We start from the raw sequence: 25,071 nt of genomic DNA on the forward strand, positions 1-25,071 counted from the left end.
TATTTATCTTGCACACATGTAATGTATCAGCCAAATACAACAGGACAGATAAACCACAGTAGCTGGCACTAGACAACTTCTATGTGTCCTAAGAAAGTTACTAAGCACAAAGTGTCGTCCACTTAACTTTCTGAAGAGCAAGCACTCAGCTGGAATGGAAAACAGTGATACTTACATAAATCTTCCTTTTCCTACCTGCCCATCACCCTTATTTTGGGATTCCTTCATTGCAAACCAATTCCGTTCTTGCAAACCTTGCTTCGTGTAACCTGTAAGTCTGTTCAACACACACGACAATTTTAACATATCCCTTGCACATTTAGTGACAGAATGTCATAGTCTTGGCAACCTAAGGAACTCCTGAAATGCAGCATCCAACATGTCAACTAATTCACAACTGTACTATAAAATTCAAGCAAAGATGGCATCACAAAGCTTATGCTCCCACCAACTGAAGTTCACATTAGCTTGGTTTAGAATTAAAGCATTTTCTACTGATTTATAGAACCGTACAAGTGGAATACTGAAAATCAAGCTCTTTTTCTGACTTATTGTCAATAATAAGAAGTCTGTTGACCAAAGTCCCCAGACAGGTCTAAGGATTAGTTGGGTTATGTGAGTGATTAGCCACAGTTAAAATACTTGGGCACTGAAATTATGATCCAGGACAATATCTGTCCTTCCCTTGTTACTGGAATTGTTGAACAGAGGACAGTAAAGGAAAACTTGCAACTACCTCTGCTTTTGCTGGGGGCAAGAATAGTGTTAGAAGCAGTTTTGTAAAGCTCTGTCCACATCAGGATCACTGCTTCCATAAAATTTGTCCATAAAACTGCCTCTACTCCTGTTCAAAGACACCACTAGCTTGCATCTGAACCTAGTGTCTCAGCTGAACTTGAAACACTACAGCTATTAAAAAAAACCACCACCACTTTACATGTTCAAAACATCTGAAATGCCATTTTTGCAGTTTCCTTTTAGACAGAGTACATAATGCAAGCTGCAAAAACAAGTGCCTTGTTACACGCTTCAGCAATACACCCTCCATGTCTTTGCAAACTAGTTCAACAAGTAACCTAGTTTTTTCAAATTCCTTAAAGTTATCTGCATGCCCCTGTGACTCATGCAGTGGATAAATTGCTGAGGAACTCTGTGGGAACCCATCCCAGGGTCCTGCACGGTTGGTTTTTAACACTGCTTTCTTTATTTGTGATATTTTAGTATCGTTTTTATCACACAGAGTGAACACTATGCTGTACCAATCCTTTTTGCTTAGCTTACTGAGCATTTCTAAGGTTTGTGTTGCAAAACACAAACAGAATTTGTGATCCCAATTCATGATACAGCCAAAAATGGTAATTTTAGAGGACTTTAAATAAATGTGTTTGGGATTATAGTTACAACTTTGAATGAATTAATCCCATCCAACCCAAAGCCAAAGCAGCCTGGATAAAATGTTTTTGATCAGTCAACACATCACTGATATTTAGTGATGCTGTATTAATACCTTCATTTTTAGAGTCACGTGAATAGCCATTTTCCCCATAAACTACCTCTGCTCGTTATGAACACATCCATGACTGCATCTTTGCTGTGCTCTCCCCTCAAAACTCAGCTTTCCAAAGATTCATGGGTTAAGCAGAAGTGGACTAGAAAACCGGGGTTTTTCCACCACTGTTTGCACTCTAAAGAAAAAGGACAACTGGGTGTAAAGAGAACAGGAAAAATATTCTACTTACCAATATTTTGAAAATACCATAATATTTAAATCTACTCTTTGTACCACATAAACCAGTAACAAATATATACATCAGTCCTACAGCTCCATCACATGTGCTCAACTAAGACTGATGCATTTCAGCTGTTTAGTTACTTTTTAATCGTAACTTTAACCCAGAATCCTTCTGTTGTTTAAGGATGAAGCCTTTTACAATTTTGAGATCAGGGACTGATTTGTAAACACATTTTAACAACTTGCAAGGCATTTCCATCTTGTGAGGGGAGTAGAAAGCTGCATCTCCCTATGACATTACTTCTGTTTGAGTGACAGGAGGGTGCCAAGGCATCACTACTGACAGGACAAATCCCAAGCAAGTTTGGGGCTAACTGCAGGATGGAGGCTCCCAAAGACCCATGTCCAAGCCCAAGCGTGCACAGTCCAGCAGAGAGCTGGCTCACCACCAACCCTGGTGTCACCAGCTCATGAACTATGCTTGAGAACTCCTCTTCTAAGGCATATTAATACAGAAAATTGTTTCTCACTGGCAAACAGATACACTAAGATCTCTTGCAGTAAGAAAATAATTACAGATATTCAATTGTCTTTAAATGCTTGCATTTCTTTCACATATTGACAGACACCAGAATTATCAGCGGTTCACATCTATAAAGTACCATGCCCCTTCTTCCCACCTTTTAATAGGGGAGACTAAAGCAGAGAAGCTAAATAAAAGGTCCTGTAAACCCACCCACAACTGTCCCCCACACCAGGAATGCACAAGGTAGAAAAGAAGAGCACAAGTAAAATTATATTCTTTATTCATTCCATTTTAGCTGTGAATATTCCTATTATACAAATACAGTATAAATTCCAAAATCACAATATATTACAAAATAAAAAAAGTACAAACTGCATTACTTAATAAATATATCTAACAAGTTAATCAGAAAGTAGAAGAGACAGAATCCAGATTGGAGACATTTAAATGTTTGACCCAGCAAACCATACAAACCTCAATTTAAGTATTTTTTTCTTTTAAACCATAAACCATTCCTGATTTCTTGATTAGAAAATAAAGTCACGTGAATAAAATGTTGTGATCAGATAATGACTTGTTGGTGGAACACCAGTGCCAAAAAAGAAGCAGGGCTTACACGAAAGACACCATAACCCCAGAAACAAGAACACAAACACTGAGGTGCAGCCAAGGCAATTACTGCCAAAGCAGGAGACTATTATCTAGTCACAACATTCTATTGCAAGTTAATGTTCTGTTATTATAGATAAATAATATAAATGGAGCAGAGAGTGAGCCAACCAGGCAACAAGAGGCCAGTTTACTCAAAACAGTAATTAAAAACAGAAGAGTCAATTGCTCCCTGCTCTGTTCACGTGTAGCTGCATTCCAACTGGCTCAAAGGACCTGTTCTGTGCTCCAGGCAGAGAAAGCAACTGTTCCTAAAAGCTGTCTGTTCTCACTTTGCCACACTTTTACAAAAGCCATTATTTTAATTTTGCAAGAAAATACCCACAATATTTTCATCAACTAGGGGGGTCAGTTTGACATCAACTTCATTTGGTAAAAATATAAGGTTTATGGGTAAAAAACACAGCAAAAAATAGCTGTTACATCATAAGCCTTATTTACAAAAACTGTTTACAAACGTTTTTGGCTGTACAGCTGAAAGCCAGATACTAATGTAAGATGTAGAAGATGGAGGTAACAGTTTAAAAATAGTGTGCAAAAAATACATTCTTATAGAAAATAGACAGTGAGGAGGGGAGACACAAACATACACAGAGAAATCTGCTTGCAAAGAACCCGAGGCTAAGTTTTTACAACAGAATATTACAACTACGTCTGTATTTATCCCCCGCAACCTACAGTCTTTCTCCGTCTGGGGTGCTGCTGCTTCATTAAGGATTAAGGCATCACCATCACAGCCAGCACATCTCTCTGTCAGTCCCTGCAGCCAAGCTCCCGGCCCGGGCGCTCTCATGAGCAGGCATTCTGCTCTATGTACATCTTGGACAAGGACACCGCCATGGACTTGGCCAGCTCCTCATCCCGCCTGCGCTGTACCTGAGTCTGTCTGCACCACGCCTCGTACTCTGGGTTGGGGCACACGCGGTCCAGCACAGCATCGTAGTGCCCATTGCTAAGCCAGCTCAGCCAGATACTGGGCCGTGTCGGGTCCTCGGGCCCCAGGTAGTGAACCATGGTGGAAACGGTGGGGCTCTCGGGCCGGCCGCCCGTGGTCAGGTGGATGTTCACGTTCAGCATCTGCCCCATGGCCAGCAGCTCCGGGTAGCCGGCCCAGGCTCCGTCCTGGGCGGCGCCGATGAGGAACTCTCCCACGTCGCCCTCGATGATGGGGTTGAAGTGGTCCAGGTGGTCGGCGATGTAGTGCACTGTCTGCTCGCGGAGCTCGCCGTGCAGCCGCTGGTCCCCGTACACCGCCTTGCAGACGGCGCGGTACAGGCAGTTCCCGTCGGGGATGATGTGGAAGCGGAACCGGCCCTTCTGCCGCAGGTACTTGTCCTGCTTCTCCACCTCGGCCAGGTACAGCGCCAGCTTCTCGCTGCGCTCCGCTCTGCCGCCGGGCCCCCGCCGCACGTCGGGCCCCACCGCCGCCTCCTCCTCCTCGCCGTGCGCGGCGGGGCCGCCGGGCTGCGCGGGGCCCCCGCTCCGCTCCGCGGGGCCGCAGCCGGGGACCAGCCCGGGCTGGGCTCCGGCGGCCGCCGCCTGCAGCGCCTGGCAGTGCTCGCTGAGCCGCAGGCTGCGGTTGCTGGGCTCCTCGGCGGCGGCCTCGCCGTCGCCCCCGGCCTGCCGCACGCTCTCCAGGATGCCCTCCAGCCAGGCGCGGCTGCGCGGCGAGCCCGGCACCAGCTCCCCGGCGGCCTCGGCGCGCTGCACGATGCGGATGGGCACGATCCGCTCCAGCGGCCGCCGGCGGCTGACGGTGACCTGCGTGCAGGAGCTGAACTGCGGGCCGCCCGCCGGCCGCCCGGCCGGGCCCGCCGCGGGGCCGCTCGGCATCACCTCCAGGCAGGACGAGAAGGCGGGCATGGCGGCGGCGCTGCTGCTGCCCCCCGCGGGAACGAAGCTGTCCTTGCCGGAGCTCTCGGCGGCCGCGTTCGGGCCCGCGGCGTCGGCGGCGCTCGGTGCCTCCGCGGCGGAGGGTCCCGGCGACAAGGAGACCTTGAAGACGGCGGCGGAGCTCGGCGAGGCCGCGGCGGCTGCTGCGGTGGCGGCCGCCGGGTAGTGGGTGATCACGGAGCTGTAGAGCTGCATCCTCGGCTCCCCGCGGGCGGCGCTTTATAGGCGGCGCCGCCGTCGGAGCTGGGGCGGGGAGCGGCAGCGGGGGCCGCGCTGGGGCTGCCGAGGAGGATGAACCGCCCGGGTAAAAATAAACAAGGGCATCACCGCCCGCCCCGCCCCGGCCGGGCCCCGCGGCCGCAGCAATTCCGACTGCGCCACCGGGCCGGCCCCCCCGCGGCTCCGGCCCTTCTGGAAACTGCGGGAGCGCGGGAGGGGGGCGGGGCTGCCCGGGACGTCAGCGAGCGCCGCCCCTGCCCGGCCTGCGTGCGCTCGGTGTCGCGGTGCCCGACTGCAGCTCGGTGTCACGGTGCCCAGCTGCAGCTCGGTGTCGCGGTGCCAAACTGCAGCTCGGTGTCGCGGTGCCCGGCCTGCGTGCGCTCGGTGTCACGGTGCCCGACTGCAGCTCGGTGTCGCGGTGCCCAGCTGCAGCTCGGTGTCACGGTCCCGAACTGCAGCTCGGTGTCGCGGTGCCCGACTGCAGCTCGGTGTCACGGTCCCGAACTGCAGCTCGGTGTCACGGTGCCCGGCTGCAGCTCGGTGTCACGGTCCCGAACTGCAGCTCGGTGTCACGGTGCCCGGCTGCAGCTCGGTGTCACGGTGCCCGACTGCAGCTCGGTGTCACGGTCCCGAACTGCAGCTCGGTGTCGCGGTGCCCAGCTGCAGCTCGGTGTCACGGTCCCGAACTGCAGCTCGGTGTCGCGGTGCCGAACTGCAGCTCGGTGTCACGGTGCCGAACTGCAGCTCGGTGTCACGGTCCCGAACTGCAGCTCGGTGTCGTGGTGCCCGGCTGCAGCTCGGTGTCACGGTCCCGAACTGCAGCTCGGTGTCGCGGTGCCCAGCTGCAGCTCGGGCACGGATAACATTCATTGTGTCCACTCGGATTTGGACAGTCCCCGACGAGAGCTGCTGTTTGTCCACCTGCAGTCCCACTCCGGGAAATGCAGTGCATGCATACACAGGTGTGTGATATAAACCAGCACATATTAACAGGAGACACGCGGGTGAAATACGGGTCTCATCAAGATCGTTGATAATTGGTTTATTAATGCCAGTAGCAACTGAAAATTAAGCCACGTCTTCTAGCCTTAGCTGCGGTATAAATAAAGTCATAAAGCCATCTTCCAGGGACGATTATGAGATCTGTACACTCTTTGTTTTGATTGTGTTCTGTCAGGCATGCTGACCAACAAACACCAGTTTGCACTATGATCAAATGCTAACACAGTCATTGCTAACAAAATGGGAAAAAAGGTATTGACATATGGAAGTTCAAAGTGATACTTAAAACCAGTTCTGGATTCCATCCCACAGCTAAAGTATCTTCACGAAAGTGTTAGTAATCCAAGCAGATTGTAGAACGTTAAAAACAAACAGAAAAACAAACAAACAAACAGAAAACCCTTTATTTGGCTATTCTGAAAAGTTTCTTTTCCTCATTCCATTTACATTAATTAAAAAGACAGAATAAGAGGATCAGTTGCAATATACTGCAATGTCCAAAATAATTTTCTTTGGAGTCTTGGTTGTATTTTGTATCAATCTTTAGGGATATACTTCCTATCTTCAGTCTCAGTAGTTAATTTCAGGGCTACCAGTAAAACAATATGGAATTTCATTCTCTTTACATGGAAAACATACTATGACTCAGCTAAATTGCCTGTTGGAGAAAAATGTTCAATTCCTTCATACAAAGTAAAGTGGATATTTACGGGAAAAGTTTTCACGTACATCTTTTTTATTCTGGATAAAACACAGCAGTTTATTGCATGCAATATTGGAAACCTTTTAATAAAAATTTACAGACTAAATACATATCCAAAAATTTTGCCTTCAAAGACGAAATATAAGAAGTATAAGAGATATGAATCAAAGTCCAAATGTCCTCAGTTACCTGACAGAGCCAGCCAAAAAGTTGATATCTTTAGAACAAATGGTGATGGGCCTTATCGAGGAGCATTTCTGGCAGCCTGTTCGAGTGGGATAAGATATTACAACTGCTCTGAAATTACAGAGTGACTCTTGTATTTCAGAATGTTCAGAACTTTGTTTTAAATATAGTTTGTGAGCCCAGTCAGTGAGTCTTTATTTCTGGACTAATCATTACTTAGAGAGGAAAATATATTGACCAAATAGCAGTAAATTGAAATCCTTCCTCCTTGAAATGGATGCTTGGAGCAAAGGAAAGATTCCCATCTAGTTTTATTTCTTAGTCAGAACTTGACAATGTCTATTTCCAAGATAACATGTATATGAATGATAGGAGAATTAATGTAAAACAACTGGAAATTGCCCCTTCCAAGTGGGTTTAAAATATGCCAGTTGTTCTTCATTGTGTGTTTGGTCATTTATAAAAACATATAATGTATATTACTTAATGCTCATCATTTAATGCTTTTGCTACTTTTTTTGTCTTCCAGAAAATCTATCTGTAGTTTGGTTTAGTGAATGTTCTGTCTACTAGTAAATGTCAGAGCTGAGTACAGGATGGTGGTTTAAAGTCTTCAATAGTCCGGTAACAGAGAGAGGGGAGGGAGAGGCAGCTCTTTCTCTTAGACAACAGTAAATGGATGCAGCAGAATAAACAGGAGCAAGTGCTGCATTTTGAATGCTCAGTACTGCAAATTTCTTTCTTCTAGGATATTATAGAAACTCTTGCAAATGACTGTTCTGCCTCTCCAAAACCATAGGTTATTTGGAACAGTGGTACATTAATGGATGGGCAGCTGTTTAATTCTGATTGTTGGTTACAATGTACAATGAGGTACGACTTGAAGTTTGTGGTGCTTCATTTGAGGAGAGAAATAGATTTTTGTATGCCCAATTTACCCTTGTACTAGTATTCTGATGCTCTAATGTAATATATTCTGGATAAGAAAACTTGTTTATCTGAACAGAAATCCAAGGAATATCCTGAAACACATGCTAAATATGCCAGCAGATTTTTATAATGGTAGCAGAGAGATTGTTCTATTTTTCACTTTTTGCTTATAAGCAGATACAATGTCTTTCCTAAATGTTCAGTTAAAATGCACATAATAAGCTTACTAATAGCGTTAAAATACAATCAAGATCTGTTGCTAGGAAACTGAGAGACAAAACAAACATTGTAACCACTGTCTTGATGTTAATAGTATACTACTTTTGATATCTTTATTATGACCTGTGTGAAGTAAATGGAAAGAGAAGCTCACCTTGGTGTGTTTTACCTGTGTTGTTATTAAGTACTGCCAATGTAATGGAACAACATTTTTCATAAGTGAGCAGCCAGAGGTAGTCACACGTACTTGGCCTGAGGGGAATCCAGTCTCTCTGGATGACCAGTGACAAAAATCCCATTGAGCCTCTGCCACACAAGCATATCCTGGTTAGCTTTCAGCTCTCAAACTAGGAGTTACCAGGAATCAGCACTTCCTAAAGGTCATTTTCTTAGATATCTGACAGGTTTTAACAATAACATCCTAAACCATGGTCTACAGCAGGGAGTAATCATAGGATGGCCTGGATCGGAAGGAATCTCAAAGATCATCTAGCTCCTGGTCACTTTCTGCTAGACCAGGTTGTTCAAAACTCCATCTAGCCTGGCCTTGAGCACTTCCATGGAGGGCCATCCACCACCACCACGTGAAGGACCTGGAATGATCAAGTGCTATGTGTACAACTCTGGTGAAATAGAAATTTCAAAGAAAAATTTGAATGCCTTTAATGCAATAGTCTGTAAAAGCCAGGGGCACATGGTTCTGCTGCCTTTAGTGCCTTTTACTACCAGAATATTGGCCTTTAACATTTCTTTCAGCTACATATATAACTGCTGTTAATTCGTAGGAAAAACTAGATTTTGCATTATTATGACCCAGCTAAAACACAACCCATGTATCGATTACTTCCAGAATATTTCTGTATTTCCAGCTTCTGTCCACTTTTGCCTACAGGTCGTGGCCTCACAAGCACTAGGGCTGTTTGGAAAGTGAGAAGAGCACACTATGGATATTCCCTTCACTGTTTTCCACATAGTAATATTCCTGAGCTTCTGATTCACTCATAACAGGGTAACATCCAGTCCTTTGCTCTTACAGAATAGATCTCAAAACAAGCTCTGCAGTAATAAAGCATAAACATCTCCCGTGGTTAAAGTTTCTCTTGACATTACTGTTATCACTGGTTACCCTGCACATTCCAGGAATACTTTAGATTGTTTAGAAGGCAAACCACAATCACAAAAACAGCTGTGGAACAACAGTGGTATTCACTGACGTAAAATGAAATGCATGAGAGTAGAACTAATTTTAACTTTAATGTGTAGTAGATACATGATTGACATAGAAGAAACAAATTCATTACATCACCAGGAACATTTGCTAGTGAAGAAAGAAGTTGGCTAAAATGATGTAGTGAAATGCACTAAATAAGCATTTCCATTGCTTCTTTTTTGTTTTGTTTTTGTTTGTACTGACATAACAGCCCTTCAGATAAAGATATTTCTGACTGAAATATTTAATGAATTAATAACTTTTTGTGTATAACTTGAAGATGAAATGTTGAATTTATACTAATAATATGAAGTGGTATACCAAGGAAAAAAATCTGTAATATATTAGAAAATAGAAAAATATATCAAGAAACTTCCAATACAGGGAAGAAATGTGTATACACTTCAACTAGAAGGAACATTTTGACAAAATATCAATTTTATCCTCTGTTGCCTGCAGACTATCATATCATATATATCAATCATTTCTTTCATAAAATTACTAGTTACGGGTAACTTATTTGGGGTATGGTCATAAAGCTGTCACAAGGCAACAGAACTGCCAAAACAACAAATTCTGCCCTTTCCTGTTCCCAGTGTCTTTTTTCTACTACTGATGCCACCTGCTTTGTGATGGCCTAAGTGTTAGTATTAACTAAAGTACCTAGTGTATTTCACCCTAAATGCTAACATAAAAAGGAGGAAAACTGTATCCACACTTCCACTGAGGTGTGAAAATGTTGCATAAAAGAAGAGCTATGTCTCAGAGAGCTTTGCCTCACAATTTGTTATTCAGCTTCTGCATATATTAAAATTTTATTCATGGTATGGGTGCCCCAGGCATTAGAGATGCAAGCAGTGCTATGACATCATGTGGCAGGAGTTTGTGGAAAAAGGGCTGTTGGTGATAAATATAGCCATTTGCTCATGTCTCAAGGGCTCAGTTGGTATCCCAGTTGATAAGTGAGTCTCTAAATGTGAGCGATGACGCAGATCAAGCCTCACATTTCTGCTCAGAAGTGTAAATGGCAGTTGCAGTGATCATTGTGCACAGGGCCTTAAGATGATACCAGGAAAAAAAAGGGGGGTGGGAATCAACAATGCTGTTTCCTCTGAAAAAAAAAATGTTAATAATGTGGTAATAATGTTACATAGACAAATTTTATAATGTGTATGATGTTTAGAAAGGTTATCTTCTCTATTTTTATAAACCTGATGAGATATAAAAGTGTTCACAATGTCTACTTTTTTTGTCAGTTACAGGAAATCAGTCACCTTCTCTCTCTTTCATGTTGGTTAATGGCAATTTGGGGTTGAGGAAAGTAGATACTTTGGCTAAGACTAAGAGCAGAACACAGTTCTGACAAGGACAGACTGTGAAGGAGGTAGGGGAAATGGGCAATACAGAAATACCAGAAGCAGGAAATCACCACTCACAATTACAGGAAACATTATTAATAGCTTAATCTTGATAAAAACTGGAAGCATAAAATAACTATGGTAGAAAAGAAGGTGCAATACTGCCTACTCTTGAAGTGAAAAAATGCACCTGTGAGGTAGCAAGCAGCCAGCACTACCATGTGTGGCCTCACTGTTTGGAAACAGGCTGATTCCATGGGAAGTGCCATCCCATCTATCCTCTACAACCTGGCAGTGCCACCTTTCCCTGCCTTTCTTCCATCAACAAGCAGCAAAAGGAGGAATCATCATTTTGCAGCTAGAAGCGAGTGTCACAGAAAAGATTTCATCATTCATGCTTTGAGAGTCACAGAATACAGGTAATTACATTTACCAGCTTTGCTGCTCCCGTGCCAAGTCCTTCCTGTGGGAAAGGGCTGTGGTTATATGCTACATAACCAGCTCAGCAAGTCATGTCAAATCCCTGATGAAATGTAGGGAGAGAGCTTACCTCATCACAATTAAAAACCTGCTCTGTTTCCATTTATGTAGCAGAGAGCTAACTGTTATGGCAAGGTTGGATCACAGCTATTTAACTCAACTGTCTTAACATGAAAAAATAACACAGGTAGAGCCATTAGAGAGGAGGGATGACATCAATTCATCCTGACTGACGTCCTAGTCTGCCTAAATAACCAAACCTTTCCTTAACATACCTTACCATACCTAAGTGTACAATATGGAATTTTTTTTTCCTGACCTGAATTTTAAAAGTTCTAATATAAAAAGAGACGATTTTTTAAAAGCATTTATAACAATGAGCCTGAATCTGAAATATTTTTCACTGGAAGAAATCAGGGACAGATACTCTCCAGTTAGTAGGTTTATACTGGCAACTCCAATAACAATGGAATCTTTATTTAGCCTGAAATATAAATTAGTGTTCCTGGGACTTCCAGTGAATATCTACAGAAATTTTAAAATAGGATTTTAGCAATTTAAGAGTTTCAGTATTTATTCTAGTGGAAGCATTAACATTGTTTCAAAGAAGCACTAGTTATTAAAGGGACATTATCCATACATGAAAATAAACATTCTTCAAGTTGTGATTAATAGGTAAGCACAATTTTATTAACATTAAGCATTAATCAATTAGTAATTCAGAGCCAGAATCCCAAATACAGTCAGTTTACCATATCAGACCTGGACATAGAGGGTTTTGTGCATGTCTATCTGAATTTGATATAAAGTCACTATAAGAAATTTAGTATATCCAGTCTTGCAGTATCTAAATTAAGTTTCTGATACTGCATGGTATGAGTCATTACCAATCCAATTAAGACAGAGATTAAAACAAGAAAAAAAAGATGATGATGGGGAGAGACAACTAAAAATGATTTAAAGAAACTGTTACACTGAAAGAAACTTGCTAGTGGAGTACTTCAAAGATCCATCTTGAGACTGACTTTAGTATTTTCATTAATTACACCAGCACTAGCTGTGCTACTGACTTAAAGACTGAGAGCTGAGCAGCATTTAAAGAAGATGTTTTAAAATGTCATATGGGAAACATCTGAAGCCTAGAGACAGAATTGCTTATGTGACTATCTGAAATTCAACAGTGCAAAATGAAAGGGCATCCACCTGGTGGCAGGTCAGTATTCCCATTATTAGCATAATCTCAGCTGTGGGAAACCAGCAGGACAGAAGACCCACAAATGCTATTCAGAGGCAGAATCACTGTAGTTTCTCATGTGATGTAACTTTCAAAAGGACAAATAGGATCCTAGAACTCACAGCAAGTGAGTGCATATACAACATAAATATTTCTTTAGGAAAGGACTTGTGAAACTTAATCTGGAATACTGTATACATTTCTGTTCACTGTTGCTTAAGGATGTTGACTGGAAGGAAAGCAAGGGGGAATTGGAATGATCAAGGCACGGGTGGCTGTGTAACAAGTGGAGACAACTGCTCTTGGCTTGCATTACCTAAGGTTGAGAAGGGATCCCTAAAAATAAATCACAGATTAAATACTAGGGAGCAAGAAGAGCTCCTTTGGTTAAAGGTAATGTTGGCCAAAAAGAAATGGATACAAACTGGCAAGGAAGAAATTTAGTCCTGACTCACAGCCTTGGCTTTCAGATATGACATAACTGCAAATAGTTTTGTGAAAGGATGCTGGTAACAAAATACTTGAGCAGCATGGCGAAACCAGGGTGGTCTATGAATGTGAGGACCATTATAGTTTAATTATAACACAGGGCTTTAGCTTGGTAAAGACTTTGATCTTAATGTGCAATCAAATCTTATTCCACTTCTTTGTTCTATTATGTCTGTTTCCTGGTTTACTTTTTTTCTTTGCTGGGTTTTATGTGGTGCCACAGTGTTCCCTGCACAGAAAGCAGAATCCCCAGCCAGTGAACCAGTAACACTTCTGGAGAAATGGGACACAAACCAGAGGCAAGTAGGATCTCCTTTCTGAAGACTACAAGTAAACTCATTTTTCAAGGTTAAAAGCAGTATTTTATTAGGCTATAAATACTACTCTTTTAGATTTGGCATCAGTACCATTCCAAATCCATTTTCAACAGCTTCTAACTGGGTTAAAATTATCATAAAATTCCTTTCAGGGAATTTGGAGAATGAAGATTATAAACAAACAGTTTTTAATTATTATCTAAGAGAATCAATAGCTGTCCTTGCCCAGGCTAGAGAGCAAAGACGTTTCTAAATAAACAAGATTATTATGAGTGCAGTAGGTAATTAGGGTGTGCAGCATCGAGTTACTTAACATAAAAACATCAGTTAGAATAGTTAGATCAACAGTAATCAAAAATAAGAAAAGAACTAACAGTGTTAGTCATAGTATGTCATAAACAAAGTGTTGAGTTTTTCAGTTCATAAATACATGTGAATCTTCTGATCAGAACTTCTAATGGATAAAACTTGCTCCTTTCGTATGTATCAAGCAATATACGGGATAAATAAATCCATTGCCTAATCTGTGATCTGATTCCTGTATGTCATACAAACTTTGAGGTAATCTTTAGCAGTATTTTCCCAATACATTTGTGATCTGTTTCAAATGGCTAATAAGATTTTTCCCAAACCAAAATGCACTCTTCCCTATATTATTAGTGTTGAAATGTGACCTAAAAGACAGGCTTTACAAATGGTCTTTTGAAGCCAAGTAATGAATTCTGCCATTCATTCAATTACCTTTATTTTTCTAACCAAAGAAAACCTCTGAGAGGAATAGTTGAGTTACAAGCATCAATTTAATCCATTACTCAGCACGTCTGACTTAATGATGACATCTCCCTTTTATAGTCATTTAAGTAACATCTGTCAATGTACTCATGATTTATCTCTTGCACTATATGTAACTTCTTAAATTTCTCTTTTTTACTCCTACAATAGAGATCACTTGTTTATCCCTTTTTCAGCTTGAGCTGAAAAAAAATCTAGCATTTAATTGTATGTTGGCAGTTTGTATCACTTTCCATCTTTCTTCTGTACTTGAAATGAGATAATGCCCAGAGCTTGCAGAAAAGGTACAATTAGTTAAATTATTTTCATTCTTGAAAATAAAGGCACATTTTTTCTAAAAGGCATATGATTCCCTGGCACTTCTGTGGACTCACAGAACCTGAAATGGTTTTTATTAATCTAATCATGGTGAGTTATGAGCCATAAAGATTATGTGTCACATTGAACAGTCATTGAACTAGCAAAATTCAACTCCAATAGAAGAAATCATCCTGTTTAAAACTCCTTATATTATCTATAAGTAATTATTTGCTTCTATATTTATAGAGTTGTGCTATGTTGATATTTGAAATTAAATATTTGACATCTCTCCAGGTGTAGTCTGAGTTCAAAAAAGTTTAAGGAATTTTTAATGCAGATGCTAATAGCTATTGAGGTCAAATAGCACTATAGATCAAACAGTGTACTCAAACTCACATTAATAACTTTATCTTTTTTTCAGCTAGTCCATACTTTCTGACTGACTTCTGTCAAGGGAGAACTATGAGAAAATAAGGCCTAGCTCTGGGCCATTATACTATTGTCTCCTTGTGGATGCCATGGTACAGAGAGAGAGAAACGGCAAGCATTTCTCACAGCAGCTTGTGAGAAATTTTAAGGAGCTAGAAAGATGTGATAACCTGTTGACTATAAACAATTTGCAGGTGCTGTTTTTCTACTTTATTTTTCTGTTCCTCTCAAGGACAGTGCATGAGAAAGACGTTTCTGTTAGTTAGCCAATAGAATGGAATCTATCGTGCCACTCTATAAAAACCGCGCGGTTCTTTTGAATAAAGCCTTCTTTGCCTTTTCTACGATCCTGCCTCTCACCTGTTCCTGCCCCGATGCCGGAGTGGCATCTCCTAACTACACAAAACCTAGAATTTCGAAGTCTAGGTTTATTTATTGCAAAGAAAGAAAACTGGCCATTCATAATGGCTTATACTCTTGTTTGAACCCCTCCTCCAGCCTGAAGCCATAAACTACCCAGATTATTTCTTCTTCTCCCTTCAGAGCCTAAACCACTACTCTCTATTTCTTCCATATTTTCTTTTTATTCTTATGCAGCTTTAAAAGTCCATGTAAACTTCATCCACCTCTTTGTCCCTCAGTGTGTAACCAGAGGTGAGAGGCTCAGGATGGTCCGTGTGTAGTGGGAGTCACTGCACTGATGCCCCGTTATGAGCAGCACTGTCTGAAATGTGTCATCATGTGGGGAAAATGTCTCCTGACCTCGGTCACCTGAGTGCCTGACCTCTCATCAGACGCTCCCCAGTGAGGATCCAACCACTGATATTTACAACTTAACAGCACTTTTACCTTAAATAGGAAGTGTCCAGTTGGACAGATGCTCCAACAGCGTGTAGGCTGGCTTAAGGGGGGGAAGAGGCTACGGAAGGAGATTAATACGGATCAAATGAGAAGAACATCTAGAAGGGAGTGAGGGTGTTTGCGGAGCAACAGGTGTCGGTAGCGAACAGGACAAGCGCGTTCTGCTCTCGGGAGACGGGACCCGTTTTCTCCGCTCCGGGACGCTTTGCGGGCTGCACCAGCCCGGGCGGGCTCTGCCCGCGGCCGCCCAGGGCAGCCGGGCCCCGGCGCAGCGCGGAGGCCGCGGGCCGGGCCCGGCGGGCGGGGCGGGGGCGGCTCCGGGAAGCGGCGGGGCCGGGCCCGAGCGCAGCGCCGCCCGCAGCGGGCCCGCGTCACTTCCCGGCTGCCCGGCGGGGCCGGGAGGGCTCGGCCGCGATCCGGTGCCGTCCCGCGGGGATCTGGAGCTGCGGGCTCCGGGGCGCTCTCCCGTCACACGGCTGACGCCGGTAACGGAACCCGGCCTTCTTTTCCTGGCTCTGATCGCAGCTTTCTCTCAGGCATCCACCTGCCCCGGCGGGGGCTCCTCCACGGGCTGCAGGTGGATCCCTGCATCCCTGTTGTCTGCAGGTGCATATCTGCATCCCTGTGTGCCTCCATGGGCTGCAGGGGAATCTCTGCATCCCTGTGTGCCTCCATGGGCTGCAGGGGATCACTGCATCCCTGTGTGCCTCCATGGGCTGCAGGGGAATCTCTGCATCCCTGTGTGCCTCCATGGGCTGCAGGGGAATCTCCCCTCAGGCTGGAGCACCTCATCCCCCTCCGTCTTCACTGCCCTTTGTGTGTGCAGAGATGTTGCACTTATATATTCTCACTCTTCTCTGAGCACAATCACGTTTGCACAATAACTTTTTTCTTCTTTCTCTTACCAGGTAAGAGAGGTGCTGCCACAATTTCTGATGGCTCAGCCCTGGCCAGCATTGGGTAGTTCCTGAGGCCAGCTGGAATTGGCTCTGGGACATGGAGGAAGCCTCTGGCAATTTCCCACAGCTGCCTCCCTGTAGCCCCCCACTACCAAAACCCGGCCATGCAAACCCAATACCTCCATCTATCCTACAAAAGTAATCCAAATGAAATTATAAAAGAAATACAGGCATTGCCTCTGAATTTCCATTGCTAGCAGAAGATCGATTAATAATGCAATTACTCTAATATTGCAAGTGATTTTTTTCAATCTTTTAGGTTTTGTATCCCGTGCATTTCAGGTGACTTAAAAATAGGATATTAGAGCACTGATCATGCTACATAAACAGTTTTCAAAGAAATACCAGAATAAAGTAGCTACCTATTGCTATGCAAACTTTAGTCAAATTAGGAAAGTATCATAACAGAGTTTTTCTTATGCTATGAAAAATACTTCTGTCACTGTTATCTCTGTAACCCATAAGGAATCTGTTTTGGCTTTTCTTCTGTTTAATATACCTATTTCAGCTAAATTATATAGATTTGTGTTTTCAAAATAGATTAATATGCAAGTGTTAATACCTTAATCAGAGACTGGATTGCTTGGCCATCTGAATCAGGGCAAGAGTTAACAAGCGTTAACAAGACTTTAGGTGCAAAAAAGATAAGCGAAAATTCTGAAAGTTTGGAGTAGTGGCTAAAAGCATGGAAATAAACACAGGCCTGGCAGTTCATTGACACTTGCCCAGTGTGAGCTCCAAGTTTGACCTTAGCTAATCTCAAACATTAAGGAGAATAAATGAAATAGTGCAGTGCTTTGGTAAATCACATACAAAAGCAAATTAGAAAGAAGATCCAAATAATACAATCTACTCTTGTCTTGCACAGTTATGTGTATTGCAAGCAGTGTGTCTCTGAAATGCAAAGCTTAGACTTGGAGGGAGGGTGCAGTCCTAAAGGAGGCTCAGTGGAGTCTGCTCAACCCGAGTGCCTTAGGAATTTGTGCGGGAAGACGGTGCCTCTGCAGACCTGCAGAGGGAGATGTGTGCCTCCAAAACGAGGGGGTTCTAGCTGTCCCTTTACTGTGTAAGAAATTTCATAGGAAGTTGTCTAGGGTTATAAAATAATTATGCATACAAAATTCCTAGAAAGAATAAGCTTTTCTTTTTCGTTCTCAGTAGTATACAGAGATATGAACTAAAATTAAATGCTTATTTTTAGAAGCAGTGTCTCATTCTACCACTAATCCCTGAAAGACTCCAGTGTATTTTGCTCATCTGAGCCAGGGGCAAGCAGAATGTATTTCCTTTAACCCTTCGCCTGTTCTTTGCTAAAATGCTGATATTTCAATTATTTTCATCAAAAAACATTTGCAGAGTGTTGAATTAGGATTTTTCAACAAGCTTTGGCCACTTACTGTGCTTACATTTTGATGTCTGTATTAATATATATGTGTGGGTCTCATTTGCAGATTCTGACTAGTTACCATCTGGCAGATACTTGAGTGTTCCTAAGTTAGTTATTTTTTGAGAAAGCTGAATATTCTTCCTGCATAAATATTCTCTGCCTGTCAAATAGTGAGTCCAAGTATCTTCTAAATATGCAGTACTGGAGGGGGAGTCTTTAGTTTAACAGAGAACACTTTGTACACCAGTGTATATTTGTATTTATATTTATATTGAGGGTCAGGTCTCATGCTTTCCTTGCATGAGACTAAAGAGATATGTGTTCCATTTTGTATATTCAGATCTTCCATTTCATGAGTTACAGTTTTCTTAATGTTAATGTTAGTGTTAGTTTTAAATTTTTATCATCCCCCAGAGTGATGCAATAGAGCAATGCTTACAACAAGCATTGAAAAGATGTCATTGATACAACTGGCATGGCAATATATGTTAATTTGGGCTCATTTTTATCATTTATTCTGCAAACGCAAATTACAGTTTTCTTCATGTAATTACTTTTCAGTTTTTATCAAACAACATTATAGTGCAATATTTCTTATTTTCTTTACAGAAGGCTCCCTGATACTTTATTTAGCAGTCAAAATTGTTGTTTTGGGTGGAGAATCAGCTCACAGATGAAGAAAACGGACATTTAGGTGTCTCATGGGAGGATCTTCCCAAGCAGTCAGTACAGATCTGTCTTCTGTTCAGTGGAGATGTCTGAAGATATTTGAGCTGGCCTCCACCTCTGGTTGCAGAAAGGGACAGGTTCCTTCAGCCCTATGTGAGATGTGTTTCATACCTCACTTCTGACACTAAACTCTATGTTCATGAGCAACTGACTCAAGTTTCATTTGTCCTATTGCCTGTGGCAGAAACTTACTCTCCAAGTTCTTAGGCAGACACTTAAATTTAGGTCTTTTCCTGTGCAGATGACATTTCTGCTGGCAGCCTGAGATTTCCAAAGTGTGGATGTGAAGCTGTGAGCTCTGACAGGTGTAGAGACCCTGCCCAAGTGAACAGTAGGGCATAGAAATGTGTTTAGGTGATTCAATCTAGTCATAGGCATATTGAACAGAGTAATGGAATAGCCATACTTTTCTTTTGACCAGCTTGCTTTCTATATAAATATAAAAAATTCTAAGATTTTGATTTTTAGCTTATTTGCTCCCTCTAGCCAGATTTGTTCATCTGCAAAGGCATCAGTCAAGCACAATATGAAGAAAATTTCGAAGAGCAGGCTACAAACCTTTGTAAATACATAAATGACCCACTGACAGACATTGACTTTTAACATAAATGGGTAAAGACAAAGTTCTTTTTCACTTACATGTTAATCTTCACTGGATACCAGGTTTCATTCATACATCCTTTTCGTGCAGATTAAGACAATATTTTACTTAACAAAAACTAATGCATGGAAGTACTGGAGATAAGGAAGTAAAAAAGAGTACTAATATAGATTCAAAATTTACTGTATAAGGTGTCTTTTGCAAATCTACAATTGAACAGAACATGAATTACAATGTGTTCAGTATATTAACCACCCTATCTAGAAAAATATTAATTTGTCTTGTGGCATTTCTGATAAAATACTTTATAACAATATTTTAATAGGCAAGAAAAGTAGCATACTCCCTATGTGTCTAATTTATTTACAGTTCTTTTCTCACTTATTTGATAAGATACGGTCAGTGAGTGTTGGGCAGTCAATCACAGCCCATGCCAGCATTAACACTCCTTGGCAATCATGTTGCAATCAATGAGGCCTCACTGCTAGAGAGAAATATGCATAAATTCTCAGATTCAAGTTTCTTATTTGAACAGTAATAAAAAAAATACAGAAGAGGAACATAAGCTTAAGAAAAATGCCGAAAAAAAATACAGAAGAGGAACGTGAGCTAATTGTTTAGAAGAGCTTGGATTTAATTTTCTTAAAAAAGAACAAATAAAAGTAGTTTGGTCCAATTTTATAATTGTTCCTGTTCTTTTACTGTACATCAAAATTATCAGTAATGCATTGCAAATTGAATTACAGAATGAGGTCCAAATTCAACAAAGCAGCAACAGCAGCTATGTGGTACCCTGGCTGTTCTCAGGGCCAACTTTGAGGGAGGTTTTCATCATGAGGGTGATATAGACTGCTGCTCTGAGTATTAATGTGTCATGAACTGGTTACACAGTATAGATTTGCACTTCAAAACCTAGAGAAGGTATTTGAATTTTTTGTGAGGACTAGGCATTTAAACTATATTTAATAGAAATAAATCAACACAAAAATTAGGGCTTTTCTTAAACAAATACTGTTTTTTCTTAGGCAGTTTAGCATTCTTGAATATAGTTTTAGGTAAGTAACATCATAATTAGTACAACATGAATGAGGTATGTTAGTAGATACCAGTGGAAGAATGCAAAAAAGTGCAGTTTTCAATTTCTTGACTCAGGAGGATTGACCACAAAATACTCAAGCAATGTAGGATTAGACCCAAATATGCAGTCAGTGCCACTTTTCCATGTTACTCAGGATAGGCAAATCATGAAGGGATGAGCATACTTTAATTCACAGCAATTAAGGGAGCCTGCTTCATTGTCAGTCTGTGATAGGGTCTGTTAGGAGGCAGAAACATAGTAATCACATAAAATGGAGACTGGTTCAATTTGAAAAAAAAAGAAATTTGATGAGTTTGGTAGTTGAGCTCTTAGGCTCCCAAGCAGCTGGTGATGCCCAATTGTGGGCACTCCCTTCTAGGGCCTGTGCCACAAACCTTCATGGTAACTAATTTCAGCATATAACTGGAAGAGCAAAAGGAATCCACATTAGGAAGTATGGAATCTAAATTTCATCTTTCTTCCCCTACATGTAAACAGAGCACACATGGTTGTACTTCTTGGCAAAACAAAGTCAGTATTTAAAAAAAAAAAAGGATTATTAAGTTACTTCACTTATGTGGGTAGTTGGGAAAGGTGGTAGATAAAATATTTAGCAAAATTATCCTCCTGTTTATACATAGCACAGTCAAGTGGAGATATGTATGGGAAGTGTGTCCAGTATATTAACAGCATCTCCTCTGTAATACAGTATATAAAAAAAATGGTAGAGAATCCTGGAAGGAGAAAAGAATGTGTTCTTACAGCATGAATGATCTCCTAGACATGTGCAGGGACAGGAGAACAGGTGCACTTCTGAATGGGTTTAAACCAGCATTAATCATGTGGATGTTTCACAGAATAGGATAGAGAAATGTGAAGCAAAGGAGAAAAGTTCACAGAAAAGATACGAGGAGCTGTGAGGCTGAGGAATTTTAAAGAGATGTGAGAGGAAATCAGAATGCAGAAAGCACTGACCAAGTGACAGAAGGTGCTATGCAGTTCAAGAATGTTGCATAGCTTAAATTAAGTGGTTAGAAAGCAAAATCAAGGGTTTAGCTTTTTAGAAGGAAATGGAAGATTGTGTCAAGAAAGAAACTGCAAGTTTTTTTAAAACTTCATAGAGTAAAGACGTTAATGTTTTTCTTTTGTTCTTCATTACTGGATAATGGTCTGATGGTAGCATCATTAGTTGAAGAAAGAAATTCTGCTCCAAAACCAATCTTAAAATAGGGGATTTTTGTGAGTGTTGAGGAATCTTCTTGCAATTGCTTCAAATGTTTTAGGCAGAGATAGTTTAAAAGAGCACTGAGACTATAGACTATTTGAGGGATAGTCTATATTCCCTTTTACAATTAGGTAGTGAAACACTGCTTCTGGGAATTCTAAAATAAATATTTTATTTTTTCATTCAGAATTGGGTTGTTAATCATTTAAATCAGCATTTGAAATGTATAGTGAAGGTATACCTTCATTTGAAATATAAAAATGTAATACAAAATCCATCATTTGAGTTTTCTTAACACCTGCAGTAAAAGTTCGTGGAGTATGACAGCTACTTGGGTACAGCCATTAATAGATATGAGAAGCTCTTTTCAATTATGAACCTTTTCCCCCATGCAAATGCAGACATAAATAGCTAGTTATAGTGGCAAAGAGCTCTCCTGCTATTCAGTCTCTAGTCTTCAAATAGGAGACATGATTCAGTCTCATTTGCCCATACATCTGCTTTGTATCCCTCCTGCAACATAAACATGTCATTCTGCCCAAATTGACTGTCCTTGTCTGGAGTTCACTGAAATGTGACTAATCTGGAACAGTTTTTCAAAACTCCACATATGCTTTAGGCTGGTAAAAGCAGTCTCAGGCTCTAAAGAGTTTCCAGAGTGCCAGCTAAGCCTGGCACTCTATTGCTTTTTCTTCCCTGCTCTCTATGTATCATTGAGATGTGTAGTACTACTGAGATCTAAAAATGCCATCTAACTGTGCTGGCAGCCACCTAAGGCAGAGGGTATGTGAAATTCTAGAACGACAAAATCATCTCCTCACTAGCTTTTAAAAGTTCTCAGTTGGTGGGAGTACTTTTAGAACACCCAGCTGGATCTGAAAGCCTGTAGAGACGTTTGTAACTTCACTGGAATTCAGATGTTAAACCTTTCATTCTGTTAGGGTTCAAAATAGTTTGGCAGCAACACTTAAACTGCTTCACAGTTTTTAGCAGTGCAAGGTCAGTTAGTTGTAGATTTTAGTGCTGGAATGCTGAATTATTTAGTGGATCATCGGGGATTTTGATACAGTTTTTAGTCTCAGCCTCTCACCCAAGGACACTTGTATTACCACTGTCATGCCTGTGAGCCCACTGTAAAGACACAGGCTGGGGGCACTGCCCACCCCTCTAGGAAACCTCTTGAGGGTTGTGACTGCACTCTGACTAAAGAAATGCTTCCTAATGTCCAGTCTAAACCTCCCTGGCACAACCTTGAACCATCCCCACGTGTCCCATCACTGGACACCAGGGAGAGGAGATCAGCACCTGCCTCTCCCCTTTCCCTCCCTGGGAAGCTCTAGAGAGCAATGGGGTCACCCCTCATACTCCTTTTCTCCAAACTAGACAGCCCAAAGTCTTCACTGCTTCTCTCAGGAAATTCCTCCCAGCTCTTTCAGGAGCTCCTCTGGACATGTTCAAGGACCTTCACATCCTTCTGAAATGGTGGGGCCCAAAAATGCACACAAGGCTCAAGGGGAGGCCAAGGTTAATGAGAAGCTAGTAAGTTATGCCATAAATACATGAATGCATTTGGGTATGCAAGCGGGTTTTGGTGCACATACATGCAATATTTCCAAAGCTTGATATATATTGGTGAGAAAAACTGACCAACAGTTAAAAGCTGAAAACAATAATATGAACAAAAAAGCTGAAATTTTTAAGAAAATAAATGTTATGTGGCTAGAAAGGCCACATAACTAAAGATGACAACAGCTATTGCTAAAGACTGGTCCACAAAATGGACAATGTATCAGTGTAAGTGCTATAAATGGCACCATTAAGGACAAAATAACCAATTTGTTGGAAGCAAGGGAAGTGAATGCTCTTGTATGACTTTACTCTTGCATAAAAATTGCTGAAACATTAATAGTGAAAATCCTTGGGACAAGCACAGCACAACTAGCTGTCCAGGAAGGAGATTGTCCTGCTCTATTCTGTGCTGGCGTGGCCTCACCTCAGGTCCTGTGTGCAGTTTAGGGTGTTGCAATATAAGACATAAAGCTATGGGAGAGTGCCCAAAGGAGGGCTGTGAGAATGGTGCAGGGCCTGGAGGGGAGCTGTGTGAGGAGCAACTGAGGTCACTTGGTCTGCTCAGCCTGGAGAAGAGGATGCTGAGGGGCAATCTGCAGCTTCCTTGTGAGGGAAAGCAGAGTGGCAGGCACTGATCTCTTCTCCCTGGTAACCAGTGACAGGGAATGGCCTGAAGCTGTGTCAGGAAAGGCTTTGGTTGGATATTAGAAAAAGGTTCTTCACTCAGAAGTTGGTTGGGTACTGGAACAGGCTCCAAGTGTAAAGCAGTACTAGATCTGTGGAGTCTTCTAGTACTCGTACTAGTTCTAGCCTGCATAGATAGGGAAGTGAAAAGAAAAAGTCAAAATATTTTTAAGAGCTAGAGAAAGTTCCCTAAATTGAAAAACTCAGCTTAAATCTATTTATCATATAGTTTGATATTAACTGATTACAGAATCTGAATACCTTGCCAAAGAGAAGATTTGGAGATATTTGCATAGTGTTTGGAATCTCTCTCTTAAGAGAATGCTTAATCTCCCTCCAGGTCACAAGAAGCATTCTAGCAACAGTTTACAAAACTTCACTAATTGGTTTTCATCCCAGACAAGCTCCCAAATGGATGGAAACAGCTGGTTGCAATAAACATTTCATGTCAAATTGGCTGGCCAACCCTTCATCCTTAGGCTGCACTACAAGGATTACTTCAGGTTCTATGCAATCTTTTTATTTAATCCATACAGCAAAAGTTGTGGTCATCAGCTTCTCTGAGAATTCTGCATTCTCATACAAAACAGGAACAAGAGAAGTTCACTGTTTTCTTCTGTCAAAGAATTTGCAATGAAAAGGCTATTTTCCCTTCAAAGCTATGCTGTCTTTAATCTTTCCAGCTCTGACATGACATTAGAAGGTAAATGGAGCTATCTGTGCCAGTAGCCACTTGTTAGTCCCTCCCTGGGCAGTGCCTATGTTTTGTTTCATTTAAAAGGCCTCCATAAATGCCAAAATAGAATACAGTGGCTACGAGATGACACCATTTATGTGAATGGTTGCTGATTAGAGCATGTTGTCAAAGGAATGATGACATCTTGATCTCCTTCAAGACCTTGGAAGCCCTAATAAAATGTATCCATTAACTCAAGATATGTGTTTAATAACAGGGTGGATGACTCTAAGGTAAAGGCTTGTATCCACCCAGTGCCCAAGCTGCAGGTTCCCGTGTTAAATCACATTTCTTTGAAATAGACAGTTATCAACTGTGAAAGATTTAATATTATAAACATGGGAATGCAAGATGTTATGGATAATAAAAATAAATAAATATTGAAATTTGAAATCATTTCCCTTGCCGCTCAGAACTGGGTGTGTTTGTAAATGAGTGTTTTTAATGACAACCTGGGCAATTGCACCCTCTGGTGTGCACGCAGCATGGCCTGTAAATACCTAAAGTCGAGTTTGAAACAGAGGTACATGATCATTCTGGTGACAGATTCTCGA

The 25,071-nt window shown here is 41.7% G+C and overlaps 1 protein-coding gene and 1 long non-coding RNA gene across 2 annotated transcripts; both read right to left on the reverse strand.

The window, feature by feature from the left end:
• Positions 1-2,521: 2,521 nt before the first annotated feature.
• Positions 2,522-5,259, reverse strand: OTUD1 (OTU deubiquitinase 1). Its single transcript, XM_054649830.2, has one exon. It carries the CDS (start codon positions 5,013-5,015, stop codon positions 3,717-3,719), a length of 1,299 nt encoding a protein of 432 aa, XP_054505805.1. The 5' UTR covers positions 5,016-5,259; the 3' UTR covers positions 2,522-3,716.
• Positions 5,260-6,064: 805 nt separating this feature from the next.
• LOC143693375 (uncharacterized) lies at positions 6,065-15,850 on the reverse strand. Its single transcript, XR_013180985.1, has 2 exons — positions 15,538-15,850; positions 6,065-10,400 (listed from the first exon to the last, which is right to left on the reverse strand). It is a non-coding gene; the product is annotated as an uncharacterized LOC143693375 (long non-coding RNA).
• Between the last annotated feature and the right edge of the window lie 9,221 nt (positions 15,851-25,071).

This window comes from Agelaius phoeniceus, chromosome 1 (assembly GCF_051311805.1).
Source record: "Agelaius phoeniceus isolate bAgePho1 chromosome 1, bAgePho1.hap1, whole genome shotgun sequence".
NCBI lineage: Eukaryota > Metazoa > Chordata > Aves > Passeriformes > Icteridae > Agelaius > Agelaius phoeniceus.